The sequence below is a fragment of the Neophocaena asiaeorientalis genome, unplaced genomic scaffold (assembly GCF_003031525.2).
Source record: "Neophocaena asiaeorientalis asiaeorientalis breed wild unplaced genomic scaffold, Neophocaena_asiaeorientalis_V1.1 scaffold87, whole genome shotgun sequence".
Lineage (NCBI taxonomy): Eukaryota > Metazoa > Chordata > Mammalia > Artiodactyla > Phocoenidae > Neophocaena > Neophocaena asiaeorientalis.
In genome coordinates this window covers 3,489,640-3,502,679 of record NW_020175432.1, presented here as the reverse complement: position 1 = coordinate 3,502,679, position 13,040 = coordinate 3,489,640, and the positions used below count along the sequence as shown (strand labels likewise).

The 13,040-nt window shown below is 55.0% G+C and overlaps 2 protein-coding genes across 4 annotated transcripts in view; both read left to right on the top strand.

The window, feature by feature from the left end:
* The window catches only part of SUGP1 (SURP and G-patch domain containing 1), a 29,831-nt gene extending 29,128 nt beyond the window's left edge, over positions 1-703 (top strand). For 2 of the 3 annotated variants that reach the window (XM_024767437.1, XM_024767438.1), the window contains 2 exons: positions 57-186; positions 485-703. In XM_024767437.1, coding sequence (XP_024623205.1) covers positions 57-186; positions 485-511 — 157 coding nt within the window. In that variant the 3' untranslated portion in view covers positions 512-703. The remainder of the gene's footprint in view (positions 1-56; positions 187-484) is intronic. The other variant, XM_024767436.1, reaches the window with a different exon arrangement.
* A 2,882-nt stretch (positions 704-3,585) lies between these two features.
* On the top strand, positions 3,586-11,946 carry TM6SF2 (transmembrane 6 superfamily member 2). Its single transcript, XM_024767500.1, has 10 exons — positions 3,586-3,778; positions 5,409-5,512; positions 5,916-6,013; positions 6,083-6,186; positions 6,590-6,672; positions 7,304-7,428; positions 7,612-7,713; positions 8,044-8,136; positions 8,804-8,923; positions 11,456-11,946. Exons 1-10 carry the CDS (start codon positions 3,684-3,686, stop codon positions 11,660-11,662), a joined length of 1,131 nt encoding a protein of 376 aa, XP_024623268.1. The 5' UTR covers positions 3,586-3,683; the 3' UTR covers positions 11,663-11,946.
* Positions 11,947-13,040: the final 1,094 nt, after the last annotated feature.

The following is a 13,040-nucleotide window of genomic DNA, read 5'->3' as shown; positions in this document are numbered from 1 at the left end:
CCTCTTGCTGGCGCCAGCCTGCTCCCCGGCTCACACCACCCGTTGCCCCAATGCAGGGGCACCACCACGGTAGATGGTGCTGGCTTTGGCATTGACCGGCCAGCCGAGCTCTCCAAGGAAGATGACGAGTACGAGGCCTTCCGCAAGAGGATGATGCTGGCCTACCGCTTCCGGCCCAACCCCTTGGTGCGTGTGTCCCTATCCCCCCGCATTGCTTGTGGCTGGGCCGCCGCAGTTCCTCCGCTGTAGGCGGGTGGTGGTGCTGGTCACAGAAGTGTCCCTCCTTCCGCAGTCCGGCTAGGCTCTCCAGCAGACCCACCCCACCTCTCCACCTTGTTCGAGCCTGCCTCGCCTCCCCAAAGCCTGCCCTCCCTTCTAGAGGATGTGGGCTAGCTGCCCCCGCTAGGTTCTAGACGGGAGGAACTGCTAGCTCCCTTTAGCACAGCATAACCACCTCCCCTTTTATCTTTCTTGCTTCCCACAGAACAACCCCAGACGGCCTTACTACTGAGTATTCTGGAAAAATGCACAAATGTACTTTCCAAAAGACCGACCATTCCTGGACTGTGGAATGTTCCGGCCTGCTTTTCTGCCCGCCCTTCCCATTGTTGCGAGTGTCGTGCTGTGTATTAAAATCCCGGTGCTTGCCTGCCACGGCAGCCTGGTCTTGCCATCACCAGAAACCCCTCCTGTTCCTTAGCAGGGCCAGGCTGGACAGGTGGGGACAGGATGCTGCTCTGAAGGCTGCCCAGCACCAAGGAATCCTGGAAAACCACCTGGACCTCTTGTCTGCTCGTGGGGTCCCCAATCGGCCTGGGTTGGAGTCGAGAGGAGGACCTTTGGAGAGGGGAGGGGCGGCCAGCTGGCCAAGACCTGGCTGCACCTGGGCCAGGGGCATCAGGGACTCCCCTCCTAGCCTAGCGCACTGCACTGCAGAAGGAGGCTGGGGAGGGGTCTCCAGGCAGGCCCCATTCCTCCCTCAGACCCACAAGGCAGGTGGACCCAGGGCACACCTGTGCCCCTCAACGTCTCTTGACAGGTGGCATTGACGGGGCCCCACACACACACGCACAACAAACCTGGCTAGTGATGGCTGCAGCCCATGCTACCCTAGCTGCCCTGGGTCCTACAGGTATAGTGGACACACGAGTCCCTAGGGCTCGTGCCTTTGGGGGACAGCTTCAGGGACGGATACACTGTACTAAGACATCACACGCCTCCTAGAGGAGGGGAGCCTAGTGGGTAGCCCAGACCAAGGAGAGCTTGCCCCGTCTCCAGAGCCTGTGCGTCACACTTGTGCAGAAACCACCTGGGGATCTTGTGCAACTGCAGCTGCTGAGTGAGCAGACGGGGCAGGGTCTCGGAAATCTGTGAGCCATGCTTGGAGTATCAGGGCCTGGCAAACTGAGGAGCCCCTACCTCTCATCCCCCTGCCTCATACACGGACCCAGTAGGTCCTGCTCAACCCCTGTGAGCTTATGGGGTCTGAGGACTCAAGCTGGCGTCAGGCTCCTGGGCCAGCCTGCAGTTCACACAGTCATTCAGCAAACACTGAGCACTGACTGTGAATCACATGGATGGGATTTGCCCCTGGGCACCCACAGTCTGCTGGTGCTGTGGCCATTAACCCCTAACACAATCTGAGACTGATAAATGCCATAAAGAGGAAGTGGGACCTATGGTGGAGGCGGCCTCGGGGGTGTCTCAGTGAGGGAGTTCAGTGTCTGGAAGTCTCAGCAGCAAACCCCTGGCTGGCATGACACGTACTACCCTGTTTCCCCACCATGGACGCTGTACCCAGGGCAGGGCAAGGGGGTGAGGTGGAGCCTGCCCTGGGGAGCCAGAGTCCTGAGCACAAGCGTATAGGTCTGGGCAGCCAGAGGTCCCAGTGATGGGAACCCTGGGCCTCAGCCCCAAACACCTCACTAAGTCAAGGTCAGCCCTCCATTTAATTCTCAGTGACCAGAAGGCTCGCCAGACTCAGACCACGGACCTTAGCCCCAGCCACGGGGACAGTTGGAAGAGGAGGCTTCCAAATGCTGTGTGGGTGTGCAGGTATCTCCCGGATACAGGATGCGAGGCCAGACCCGTAGACAGAGCTGCACCAGACACCCCTGGCCCTCCAGGGGAAGAAGTGGGGCTGGAGTGGCAGGGAGACCTCCCTGGAGGAGGGGACACTGGGGCCTGCTTTAAGGGGTGAGGAAATACGAGAGGGTCCATATTGCAGATAGGAGAGAGGCATGTAGCGTATTGGCACCACAAGAATTGAGAAAAGTCAAGAATTGAGAAAAGTCAAGAAATGAGGCTGGAGATTCAGATCAGCCCAGAGAAACCTGAGCTTCACACGTGAGCAACAGGCACCTGGGGAAGGAGGCTCTCAGGTCAGTGGCCAGAAGATCATCTTGTCACCCAGGCTCAGAGATGGGACTCAACTGCCCCATGGAGAAGGCGGTGGCTGGGCCTGGTGGGAGTTGCGGGGATGTGAGGGTTAGAATTTCCCCCCAGGGGATTCCCTGGTGGTCCAGTGCTGTGGCCCAGTTTCAATCCCTGGAACTAAGATCCCACAAGACACGTGGCACGGCCAGAAAAAAACCTGGGCCCCCTAGGGCAGGAAACAGGTGGGCACCGCTCACCCTGTTTCCTGCACCCACAAATAGCACGTGGGCAAGAATCCGAGTCTCCTTGGAGGGATTAACAAAAAGTTGCCTCCTAATTCTCCACCCTGTAGCCCCCTCCCTGGTCCAGCCCTGCCCCCTTGCATATGTCCCCGAATGGAGCCCAGCCTCCTCCAGGCTGTTCAGAACGCTCCCAAGCCCACCCCACCTTGCTCCATGACCCCACCACCAACCCCAGCCTTCAGTGCCTCCTTTTTGCTGCTCATCCCCAAGCCTGAGCTATTTTTTCCTGGTTTCCTGCCAGGAGCACCATTACGAAACTCCTCACCAAACTGACTCCATCCCCACTTTATAATCTCAGCCACCTCTTGGACCCCGCCCACATGAGCAGGGGTTCAAGCTACACGGAAGGAACACAGCAGAGAATCATGGAGTCCTTCAAGGTGTCCCCAACCCTGGTCCCTGACCGTCTGCCTTGAGTTGGCCCCCGGGACCAGTTAAAACTTCACACCTGGACACATTTAAATTTGTCTGTGGCCACCGCATGAAAACTCAAATCCAAGGGCACTGAAGGGAACTCTGCACCCAAGCGGATGAGGTTCCTCTGTCAGCGCGCACATACAATGCCCACTTGATCCTGGGCTGGAGGGAGGTCTGTGGAATGTGAAGCGTTAAAAGGGTCCCCCTTCGGGGTCGAGGTCGAGGTTAGGATGCCTGTGCCTTAGGGTGAAGAAAGGAGTACAGAACGAGGCCCGGGGAACGAATTCCCTTAGACTGAAGTGGCCTCCAGGACGCAGAAGCGGAAGCATCCTTGAGGCATCGTATTCTAGCATTAGTAGAGAGGGAAACCGGCTGGGCGACGGGGACTGCCACTGGGGACAGCGCAGAGTCCGGCGAGGCTATCAAGGCGGGGAGGGGCCACTGCGACAGGGAGGGGCCTCGCAGGGCAGTCACAGCGCGGGGGCGACCTTTGCGCAAGGCGGGGCAGAACCGGGCTGGGTCCCTGGCAACTCCGCGCCCAGAGGCACCGCCGAGCAGAAAGCAAGCCGGGGTCCCGGCACCGCCGCTATGGACATCCCGCCGCTGGCGGGCAAGGTCGCAGTTCTGTCGCTGGGCGCTCTCCCGTTGTCCTACGCGCTCAACCACGTCTCGGCGCTCTCGTAGTGCGTGCGGGGAGGGGCCGGGGCGGCCTCCTCGGGGGTTGCGGGGCTGGGCTGGGGTGTGGAGGGGGCGGGATGGAGGATGCGCGGACTCCCCCGAGCTCAGCGGCCCCGCGCCGCTCCGGCCCGCGAGGACAGGGGCTGGGTCAGAAGAACCCCCCCACCTCCGACCGGAAATCGCCTTCCAGCAGGCCCGGAGCTGTGTGGTGGAGGTGGGGGCGCTCCTGGGACGTTTGGGGCCTGGGGAGGAGGGACTTTGAAAAGCAGAGCCCCTAACAAGGCAGGGTTTTGGAGGGTTTCTGGTGTTTTCCCAGGGATGTGCCCAGCACAGGTTCCAGAGTCCCCAAGGGTCAAAGTATTGCCCCAGATAATGCCCCAGTGACCCGGCTCTTGCCACACACACGCTCTGCTGCACCACCGCTACCAGACTGTCCCTCCATTGCCTGTCTCAGGCCTGGGACTTTCTTCTCTTCAGGGCTGGCCCACCCTGTCCCTAGCCTCAGTTTCCCCTACGTACCTCGACCTCCCCTGTCCCTATCTCCTAACCCTAGGCCTCAACCCTCTGGATCCAGCTACTGGGTACCAGGCAACCACAAGCCCCTCACACTCCCAAACCCAGTGCAACCCAAGACATGGGGTAGAGGGAGTCTTGACTGTGGAGTTGGTTCCTTGGGTACAAATTCCTGGCTCCATCCCCCTGGACCCTGAGTGAGCCAGGTTGCCCCGGGAGCCTCAGTTTCTTCACTGTGTAATGAACATAATTCTAGAGCTCATCCCATAGTTACAGTTTGGGATTACAAATTGTGTGCCAAGACGCTGGTGTGGTCTCATGTGATTACTATAATTGTCATGTTGGTTAGATGGGGCTAGGAATGGGGATCCTAGGGGTTAGAGGGGTTCAGGAGAAGGTCGGGGCCTGGAGAGAGTGTGGGGGGGAATGTGTGACCTTGGCTATGTCTCCCACCCTCCCACCCTTGGCCTTGGTTTGCCAAGAGTTGGGGGCTGCCCAGAGACCTGGCTTCTGTTATCTCTGCAGCTGGTTGACTTGCCTTATCAGGTTGATGGGGACAGATCAGGGCAGGGGTGGGGTGGAGTTGATGGAAATATTTGGACTTTACCTGAGGAGTCAGGAGCTTCAGACCATGAGGTGTACAGAGCTGAGCACTAGAGACCCTCTGGCAGGTGTGGGCACTGGAACTGGCCACAGAGGGTCTTGGAGCTGTTGAATGACAGAGCAAGCAAACTGTCACACACATCAGCAAGTGACTGGATAAATCATATAGTCAGAAGTGTTGACAGATGCTCTCTCTGTGCCTGGCCCAAGTCAGGCAATGATCCTTTCTGAGGAGTCAGGGAGGGCTTCCCTGGAGGAGGAGCAATGTAGATGGGCCATGAAGGATGAGTAGGAGTTTGCCAAGTGGAAAGGAGACTTTTGGAAGGAGTTTCCAGAAGAGGGAAACAGCTGGGGCAAGAGCCTGGTGCTAGGAAAGGGGAGTTTCAGGGAATGGCTTTCCTGGATGGACAGATGCTTCAGCCTCCTCACCTGGAGCTTCCTGGAGTCTGCTCTTGCCCTAGGGTGGGGCAGGACCTCAGAATGGGCCTGGCCTCCCTGACTTGGTTTTCCTCTCCACAGCCCCCTGGGGGTGGTGTGGATGAGCGCCCTGATCCTGGGTCTGCTCTTCTTGGCTATATACAGCTTGTCCCGAAGTGACATCTACTATGACCCACTCTTTGCCGGTGAGTTGGTGGGAGGGTCTTAGGGAAGAGAACTGGGCAAGGGCCTCCTCCATCAGACTGGCAGCCCTTGAGGGGCCTTCATCAGACTGGAGAACCTCAGAGACTGGAGAACCCCTACTGATTGGGGAACCTCAAGGGGCCTCCCCCTTCTGACTTGGGACTCCTGAGTGCAGGGACAGCACCTTTCCCATCAGCCTGGGGACCCCTAAAGGCAGGGACTGTGCCTCCCTCTGAGGCGGGCTGTGGGTCGTGTGACTTGTGGGGTGGGGCCTGGGAGCAGGTTTGTGCAGAGGCTTTGCCCGGAAACTGGGTGGCCGGTCACCGACCTGCAGTCTCAGGCCCCGCCCACACGTGGTCTGTGCCCCGTCCACACCCTGCCCATGCCCTGCTACTCTCCCCTTAGTGTTCGCAGTCTTCTCTTTCACCTCCGTGGTGGACCTCCTTATCGCTCTCGAGGAAGATGGCTACATGGGGAGCTTCATGGCGTTCTACACCAAGGAGGTATGTAGGGAGCTGTCTGGGATGCCCGCAGCCCTACTGCCCGTCTGAGCCCTGCACCTGCCCCTGTAGGGTGAGCCGTACCTGCGCACGGCACACGGGGTCTTCATCTGCTACTGGGATGGCACTGTTCACTACCTCCTCTACCTGGCCATGGCTGGTGCCATCCGTAAAAGGTGCGTGGGGTGGGCAGGGTGGCACCTGGACCCTGGGAAGGAGGTGGAGTCCTTAGGTGGGAGGTCCCAGGTCAGGATGAAGCCAGAAGTATCTGTAGGGGAAATCAGGAAGCCTCTCTAGGGCTCTAGACAGGAGTGGCCAGGAGAAGGATCCAGGGAACATCACAGGTGTCAGTGATGGTCGGTTCTCTTCTCTCCCACCTTGTGCCTGGGCAGACACTACTGTCCTTGGACAGAGCATCTGACTGTTCATTCCCTCATTCAACTTCCTGTTGTCCCTTCTGTTCTGGGTGACACTGAAGGGATCCAGAGCTGGGGATCCCAGATTGGTCTCTGGACCCTGTCGGGGGCTCTGAGACTGGGGGACAGGGATCTACTTGTCACCCCTCCATCCCCTGCCCAGGAAGAGGTACCGGAACCTTGCACTCTACTGGCTGGGATCCTTCGTCATGAGCATTCTGGTGTTCCTTCCAGGAAACATCCTTGGTAAGGACTTGGCTCTGAGGAGTCGCGTCTCCCTGGGCTGGGTCACTGCCCTGTGTCTGGAAGTTCCCAGTGGGTCCTGCATGCCCTCTCCAATGTCTGCAGAGGGCAACCTCCTCCCCACCACATGCCTCTCCATTCAGAGCCTAAGCCAGCAGCCTTTCCCCACCTCCCCCCACCATTTTCCTCTGGGAGGAGCGGAAGCACATTCCATTTCCTCCCCAGCTAGCTGGTTCCTGACCCCAGGGGCTTGGCCCCGAATGCTCTTGACACAAGAAGGGAATTTTAAGGTGGATCCAGAGGGCAGAGTGAAACCTTTGTAGGTAGGTCTTAGGCGGAGCAGAGAAGGCAGCCAGGGATGTGGGGATGGCTGTGCAAGAGGAATATCCAGGGTGTTTCTAGGGGGAGCTGAAGTGTAAGAGCCATGTCCAGAAGGTAAATTGAGGCAGGCCAGGCTGAGGAGCATGGACATCACCTTATGGGCACTCGGGAGTCAGACGTGTTAGGGCTGAGCTAGGATGGCATTTGTGAATCACAGCTTCCAGCCAGGTGCCCTGACATGGCCCAGCTAAAGGGTCCGGCCGGGCCTGGGGGATCCTCACTGCGTGACACTCTGTCTCTCCTACCATGGCAGGCAAATACAACTCAGAGATCAGGCCTTCCTTTTTCCTCACCATCCCCTACTTGCTGGTCCCCTGCTGGGCTGGCTTGAGGGTCTTCAACCAGACCCAGGCACCAAGCTGCTGCACTCCCAACATGGTGAGTCCCTTGCCCCCCAGATAGGCCTTGTGCCAAATGCCCGAATGTCCCCTATTTGAGTTGCTTCTGGTCAAAGACGTTATCTCCTTGGAAAGATCTCCTTGGTCATTAGGGAAGAAGGGATGAGCCTTCATTGAGTGCCTGTTGGATACCAGACTTCTCATGCTGTTTCTCATGGGGCAGGTGGAGGAGGAACAAAGAAAGGGCCTTCTGCGGCGCCCAGTTGACCTGGCCCTCATCATCTACCTCATCTTTGCTGCGTTCTTCACCCTCTTTCGGGGCCTGGTGAGTCTGCACTGGCCAGCCTACCTGCCTCCAACTCCCCGTCCCCAGCCCATCCCTCCCTCCTTTATCTTCATTATCCAGTGCAAAAAGCCCACTGCTCTCCCGTCTGATCATCCAGGGAAGTTCATCGAGTCTAACCGGAGTGTTCCATCACAAAGCCCCATTCCCTGTAGCCTTCTCCCCAGCTCAAATATCTGTGGATTCTCAGCCAGAGGAGAGAACCAAAGCTGGGGCAGGCCAGAGCAAGGGGTATGGGCCCCTCCCGGGAGGCCGGGGAAGGCTTCCTCTGGGAGGGATATTTGAGGCTGTTGGTTTGTCTCTGGGCCCCAGGTGGTGCTTGACTGCCCCATGGATGCCTGCTTTGTCTACATCTATCAGTATGAGCCATACCTGAGGGACCCCGTGGCCTATCCGAAGGTGCAGGTGAGAGGGCAGATGGGAGGAGAGGGCCACAGTCCTGCCGTGGTTAGGGGTCTACTGGGCCCCTTTGAAGCAGGTGCCAAAAACACAAGTCAAACTGGTGGAAGCACAAATGGAATTTATTGTCCTACCAAAAAAGTATAGACATTCTCTTCAGGTATGGCTGGATCCAGGAGCTCAAGGTTAGCTCTGTCTCTAGACTGTGTTTTCTTTACATGTGCTCCACTCCCAGGTAGTGCCTTTGTGGTATGGCAGAGACAGCCTTGGGTAGCTCTAGGCTTCCATTCTTTCTACTTAGCCACCACAGAGGAGTGTGAGCCCTTAATTCCTCAGCTTAAGTATAAGTCTCAGGCAGGCTCTGATTGGCCAAGTTTAAATCACATGCTCATAGCTGACTATTATGGCCAGGGGGCTGGGGTGTTCTGATTGGCCAGGCCAGGGTCACATGCTACTTCTGGAGTAAGGTGGGTGTGCTCAGTGTGTGGGAGTGGGATGGGTGAGGAAACCCAAGGGAAATAAAGGAGCAATTTGCACAGGGTAGGATGTGCAGAGAGCCCCAGTCTTGGGTGGGGTCTGAGGCTGGCCAGATTCTCCTTGGGTCCACCACCTGAGGGGTATCAGGAGACTCAACTGGGGCAGCCGCTCAATCCATCAGCTGTGTGCCCCCCAGATGCTGGTGAATATGTTCTACGTGCTGCCCTTCTATGGCCTGGCCATCTATGCCCTCATCTTTCCTGGCTGCTCCTGGCTGCCTGACTGGACTTTGGTATTTGCTGGAGCCATTGGCCAGGTGAGGTGGGGTGGAATGGGGTGGGGTGGGCCAGTGCATAGGGAAGAAAGTTTCTGCCTGCTCATCAATTGCTTTTGTGCTCACCCTGAGCAGGGTGATACGAGGCCCCTGACAGGCTCCACCCCCAGCTCAGTACCCCAGGATTCCCTAATGTGGGGGAGAAAGAGCCAGACACAGACACCCCAAACCCCATGACGTTAGAACTGAATAGAGGGAGGTAGAGAGTCTGAGAAGGATTCCAGAGGGGGCAGATTTCTTAGAAAAGGGGGCATAGGCTTTTTTTTTTTTTCTCTATTGTACTTTACTATTTATTTTTTGCTTTGTTGCGGCATGATTGTATATTCAAAGTACAATAAAAGAAAATACTCATTGTCTATTTCTCTTCTGAATATTATTATCAGTTATTATTATTAGTTGTTTCATTAACGATGACTGTCAAAAATAATTTTATTGTACAGAAGAGTGCTGTAAAAATCTCAGCCATCTATCAAAATTGCTAAGAACGTCTCATTCCCATCCAGCTCTTTAAAGGCAGAAGAACTACTCTTAACTTGCTTTCTTTCTTCTCTCTATTTTGCTTTGGAAGCTGTGTTCTGAGTCCGAAGCCTCTGATTACCAACATTTAAAGTCAAGCTTTGGAGATATTTTTGCTATTTCAAAAGCTTTCTCATGCATAGGCTTTAAAAATTCTTACACACAATATTTGCCTCTTTATTCCATCTGTAATTTATTTTTCTATGTGATGTGAAGGAAGAATCTGAAAATTATATGTTTCTCCTTATGATACTCAATGATACTCAGTATCCGAGGTATTAAAGAAGTTGGAAGTATCTAACTTGACAAGTTCAAGAAATTGGAAACCTTATTTCAGGAGGAGGGAAATCTTCTAAAATTGTAAACCAGAAGGACTGGATTGATCTAGCTGAGCCCCAGCTATCATCCTACTCTCTGTTTTTATTTTGTGTATTACTATCTAATTATAAAGGGTTATTATTAAGGGAGAATAGTCATTCAAGCATATTCAAGGCTTTGTGTAGAAAATTTCTTTACTCCTTTTAAACATAGATTTTACTTTTTGCATAGTTTTAGGTAGCAAGCCAGTTAGGACTGTTCAGAATTTCTGAAGCAAAGAAAATTTCCATGAAGGAATGTTTTGGGTTTCATGAGGTTTCTGAACTCTAAACCCCTATACAGAAAAAAGGGCTTGGCTGGGCTTCCCTGGTGGCGCAGTGGTTGAGAGTCCGCCTGCCGATGCGGGGGACACGGGTTCGTGCCCCGGTCCAGGAAGATCCCACATGCCGCGGAGCGGCTGGGCCCGTGAGCCATGGCTGCTGAGCCTGCGCGTCCGGAGCCTGTGCTCCGCAACGGGAGAGGCCACAACAGTGAGAGGCCCGCGTACCAAAAAAAAAAAGGGCTTGGCTAACACTGTGCTAAGAGAGTTGACCAAACTTCAATTTGACTTCCACTTGAACTAGGTTGTAGTTTGTGTCCATAAAGATGACCCCAGCCCTCATGCTGAGTCTTTGCTCAAGAAAATGTGATCCTGCCAAACCACAAAATGTACATACATTGTCTAACCCACCTTGCCAAACCATTTTCAGTAATTTTTCCACTTACTCTTTTTGTAATTTTCCATTTCTTTTTTTTTCAAATAAATGTTTCTTTTTTTTTTTTTTTTTAGCTCTGGAAAGATATTACTTTCTTTTTTTGAATTTTTGAATTTTATTTTATTTATTTTTTTATACAGTAAGTTCTTATTAGTTATCCATTTTGTACATATTAGTGTATAAATGTCAATCCCAATCTCCCAATTCATCACACACACCCCCGGGGGCATAGGCTTTGATGTATGGGTATGAGTTCTTCAGGCAGGGAAGGGCATTCCAGGAATGGTAACAGCATAAGGATATGCACAGAGGGGGACAGTGATTTAGAGTCCCATAACGTGGTTAAAGGCAGAGACAAGATAAATTGACAGCTAGATGCTAAGGGCTTTGAACTCTGGGCTTGGGGGCTTGTGCTGAGAACAATGGGGAGCTGTAGAAGGTTTCTGAGCAGTGGAGGGCCCAGTCAGAGCTGGGGGCATGTTTCTGGGTTTCTGATGGGAAGTGATAAAGGCTGGGTCCTGGCCAGGGCAGTGGGACTAGGAGGACATCCATTAGATATATTATTATTTTATCGATCAGGGGTAGAATTGAGAGGATTTGTATCAAGGCTGCCTGGGGTGGGGAAGACCAGGGGGAGGAGCTGGACTCAGGGCAGAGAAATAGGGTTCAGGGTCCAGCAGACCCTGAAGATGGTTCTAGTTAGACAGCTGGGGAGAGGCTTACAGATAGATGGATGAGGATAGACAGGACATGTGGGGACAGGGCTATTTAGAGACAGGTGGATTGAAGGGGGGAGACAGGTAGGTCAGCAGAGCCAGCGAGATAGGGATGCGGACATTTTGAGCTCCCCAAGGTGGGATGCTGGTGATGCTGGGACTTGCTCTCTCCTGGTCTGTGACATCCATCCTCCCTTTCTGGCCACCAGGCACAGTTCTCACACATGGGTGCTTCCATGCACCTGCGCACGCCCTTCACCTACCGTGTGCCTGAGGATGCCTGGGCCAGCTTCTTCGTGTGCAACCTACTGTATGCTCTGGGGCCTCACCTGCTGGCCTACCGCTGCCTGTGGAGCCCTGCCTTCTTCCTACGCCCGCTTCCTGGCCCCCCAGCTCACCATGAGAAGCAGCACTGAGGGGGCTGTGGGACTCCCCAAGATCCTGTTTACATACCCAGCTGGCCCTGCCCCTGGAATGGGGGGGGTTGGGTTTTTTAGAGGCAGGAGGTGTGTCTCTGGGTGCCTTCAGTCCTGGCTATGGTGATTTCAGGGTGGGATGGGGGGGCCCCAAGGTCCAGGTGTTCCAGCAGAGAAGGCCACGGCCATGCTCAGCTGTCACCTCACCCAAACTCCACACTGGCACCCTCCTGGAATTTATCCATCATCCCCCCCATGGATCCTTTCAGTAAAATTCCTTTTGACACATAAAATGTTGCTCTGAGTGTTTCAGGGGGCAGGGGCAAGGGACCCTCTCCTCCGAACCCACGAGGGCCCACTCATCACTGCCAGAATAGTCATCAGGAGCTGGAGGTGCTGGACAGCAGAAGTCTACCTCTGGTTGGTGCGCCCAGCCCCATCTTCCAGGTAGGGAAAACTGAGGCTCAAAGAGGACCAGAGACCTGCCTGAGGGCACAATCAGGAGAGAAGGGTCCAAAGTCTAAGCTCCACCAATAAACTATAATAACGAACAGTGTGGCACGGTTATTAAGCACCTACCATATACCAGGCCAATGGCTAACCTCACATGCTACATGCTGGATCTCACCGCATATTCCAGATGGGGAAACTGAGCCTGCAGGAGGTGAATGTCCTGGTCCCAAGTCACGCCTCCTGGATGCAGCTGAGTTAGGCAACGAGCCCCAGCCCCTTCAACCACAGAGCCCATAACCCTGCCTCTGCTGGCTGACGGGCTTATATTTGGGGGAAACTGAAGCTGGGGAGGCAGCCAAGAAGCTGGGAGAAGGGCTCATTGCCTCCTGGTTTGATTTTTGAACTTGAGTGCAGGTTCAGGTTCAGGGGTAACTCCTGCCCAGACCACTCTGGGTCAGGGGGTTGATCCCCCTGCTCCCTGACCTTACCAACACTTATTAGGCACCTATGTCTAGCCATTAGATCTTCACGAAAGACCCAGCACTCCATATCTCAGATGTGGAAACTGAGGCATACAGTGAGGGGCAGAGTCCCTCTGCAGAGTGTGTGATTGTTGTAGGGCCCGCATCCCGCAGAGTGAGCACCCTTTGGCTGCTGGGGCCCAGGACCCTTTGATGGTCACCCAGTGACAGATGGGAAAACTGAGGCGTGCAAGCCAAGCCTCTTTCCCAGGTTACTCAGCCCCCCTGCCCACGCAGGGCACCATCAGGCTCCCCCCTCCTCCATTTCAAAGAGCGTTAAACTGAGACCCAGAAAGTTTCCTCTGGTGGCCCAAAGTCAGCCAGCAGGGAGGCTGGTACCTGGCTCTGAACTCACTGTTCAGGGCAGTCCTTCCTCCGTCTGTCCCCCCCCCCACCTCTCCCCC

Coding starts and splice junctions, on each gene's coding strand:
- TM6SF2 (XM_024767500.1), top strand. CDS start 3,684: ATGGACATCCCGCCGCTGGCGGGCAAGGTCGCAGTTCTGTCGCTGGGC. Junction 6,014..6,082: donor TGGCGTTCTACACCAAGGAG/GTATGTAGGGAG, acceptor CTGCCCCTGTAG/GGTGAGCCGTACCTGCGCAC. Junction 7,429..7,611: donor GCTGCTGCACTCCCAACATG/GTGAGTCCCTTG, acceptor CTCATGGGGCAG/GTGGAGGAGGAACAAAGAAA.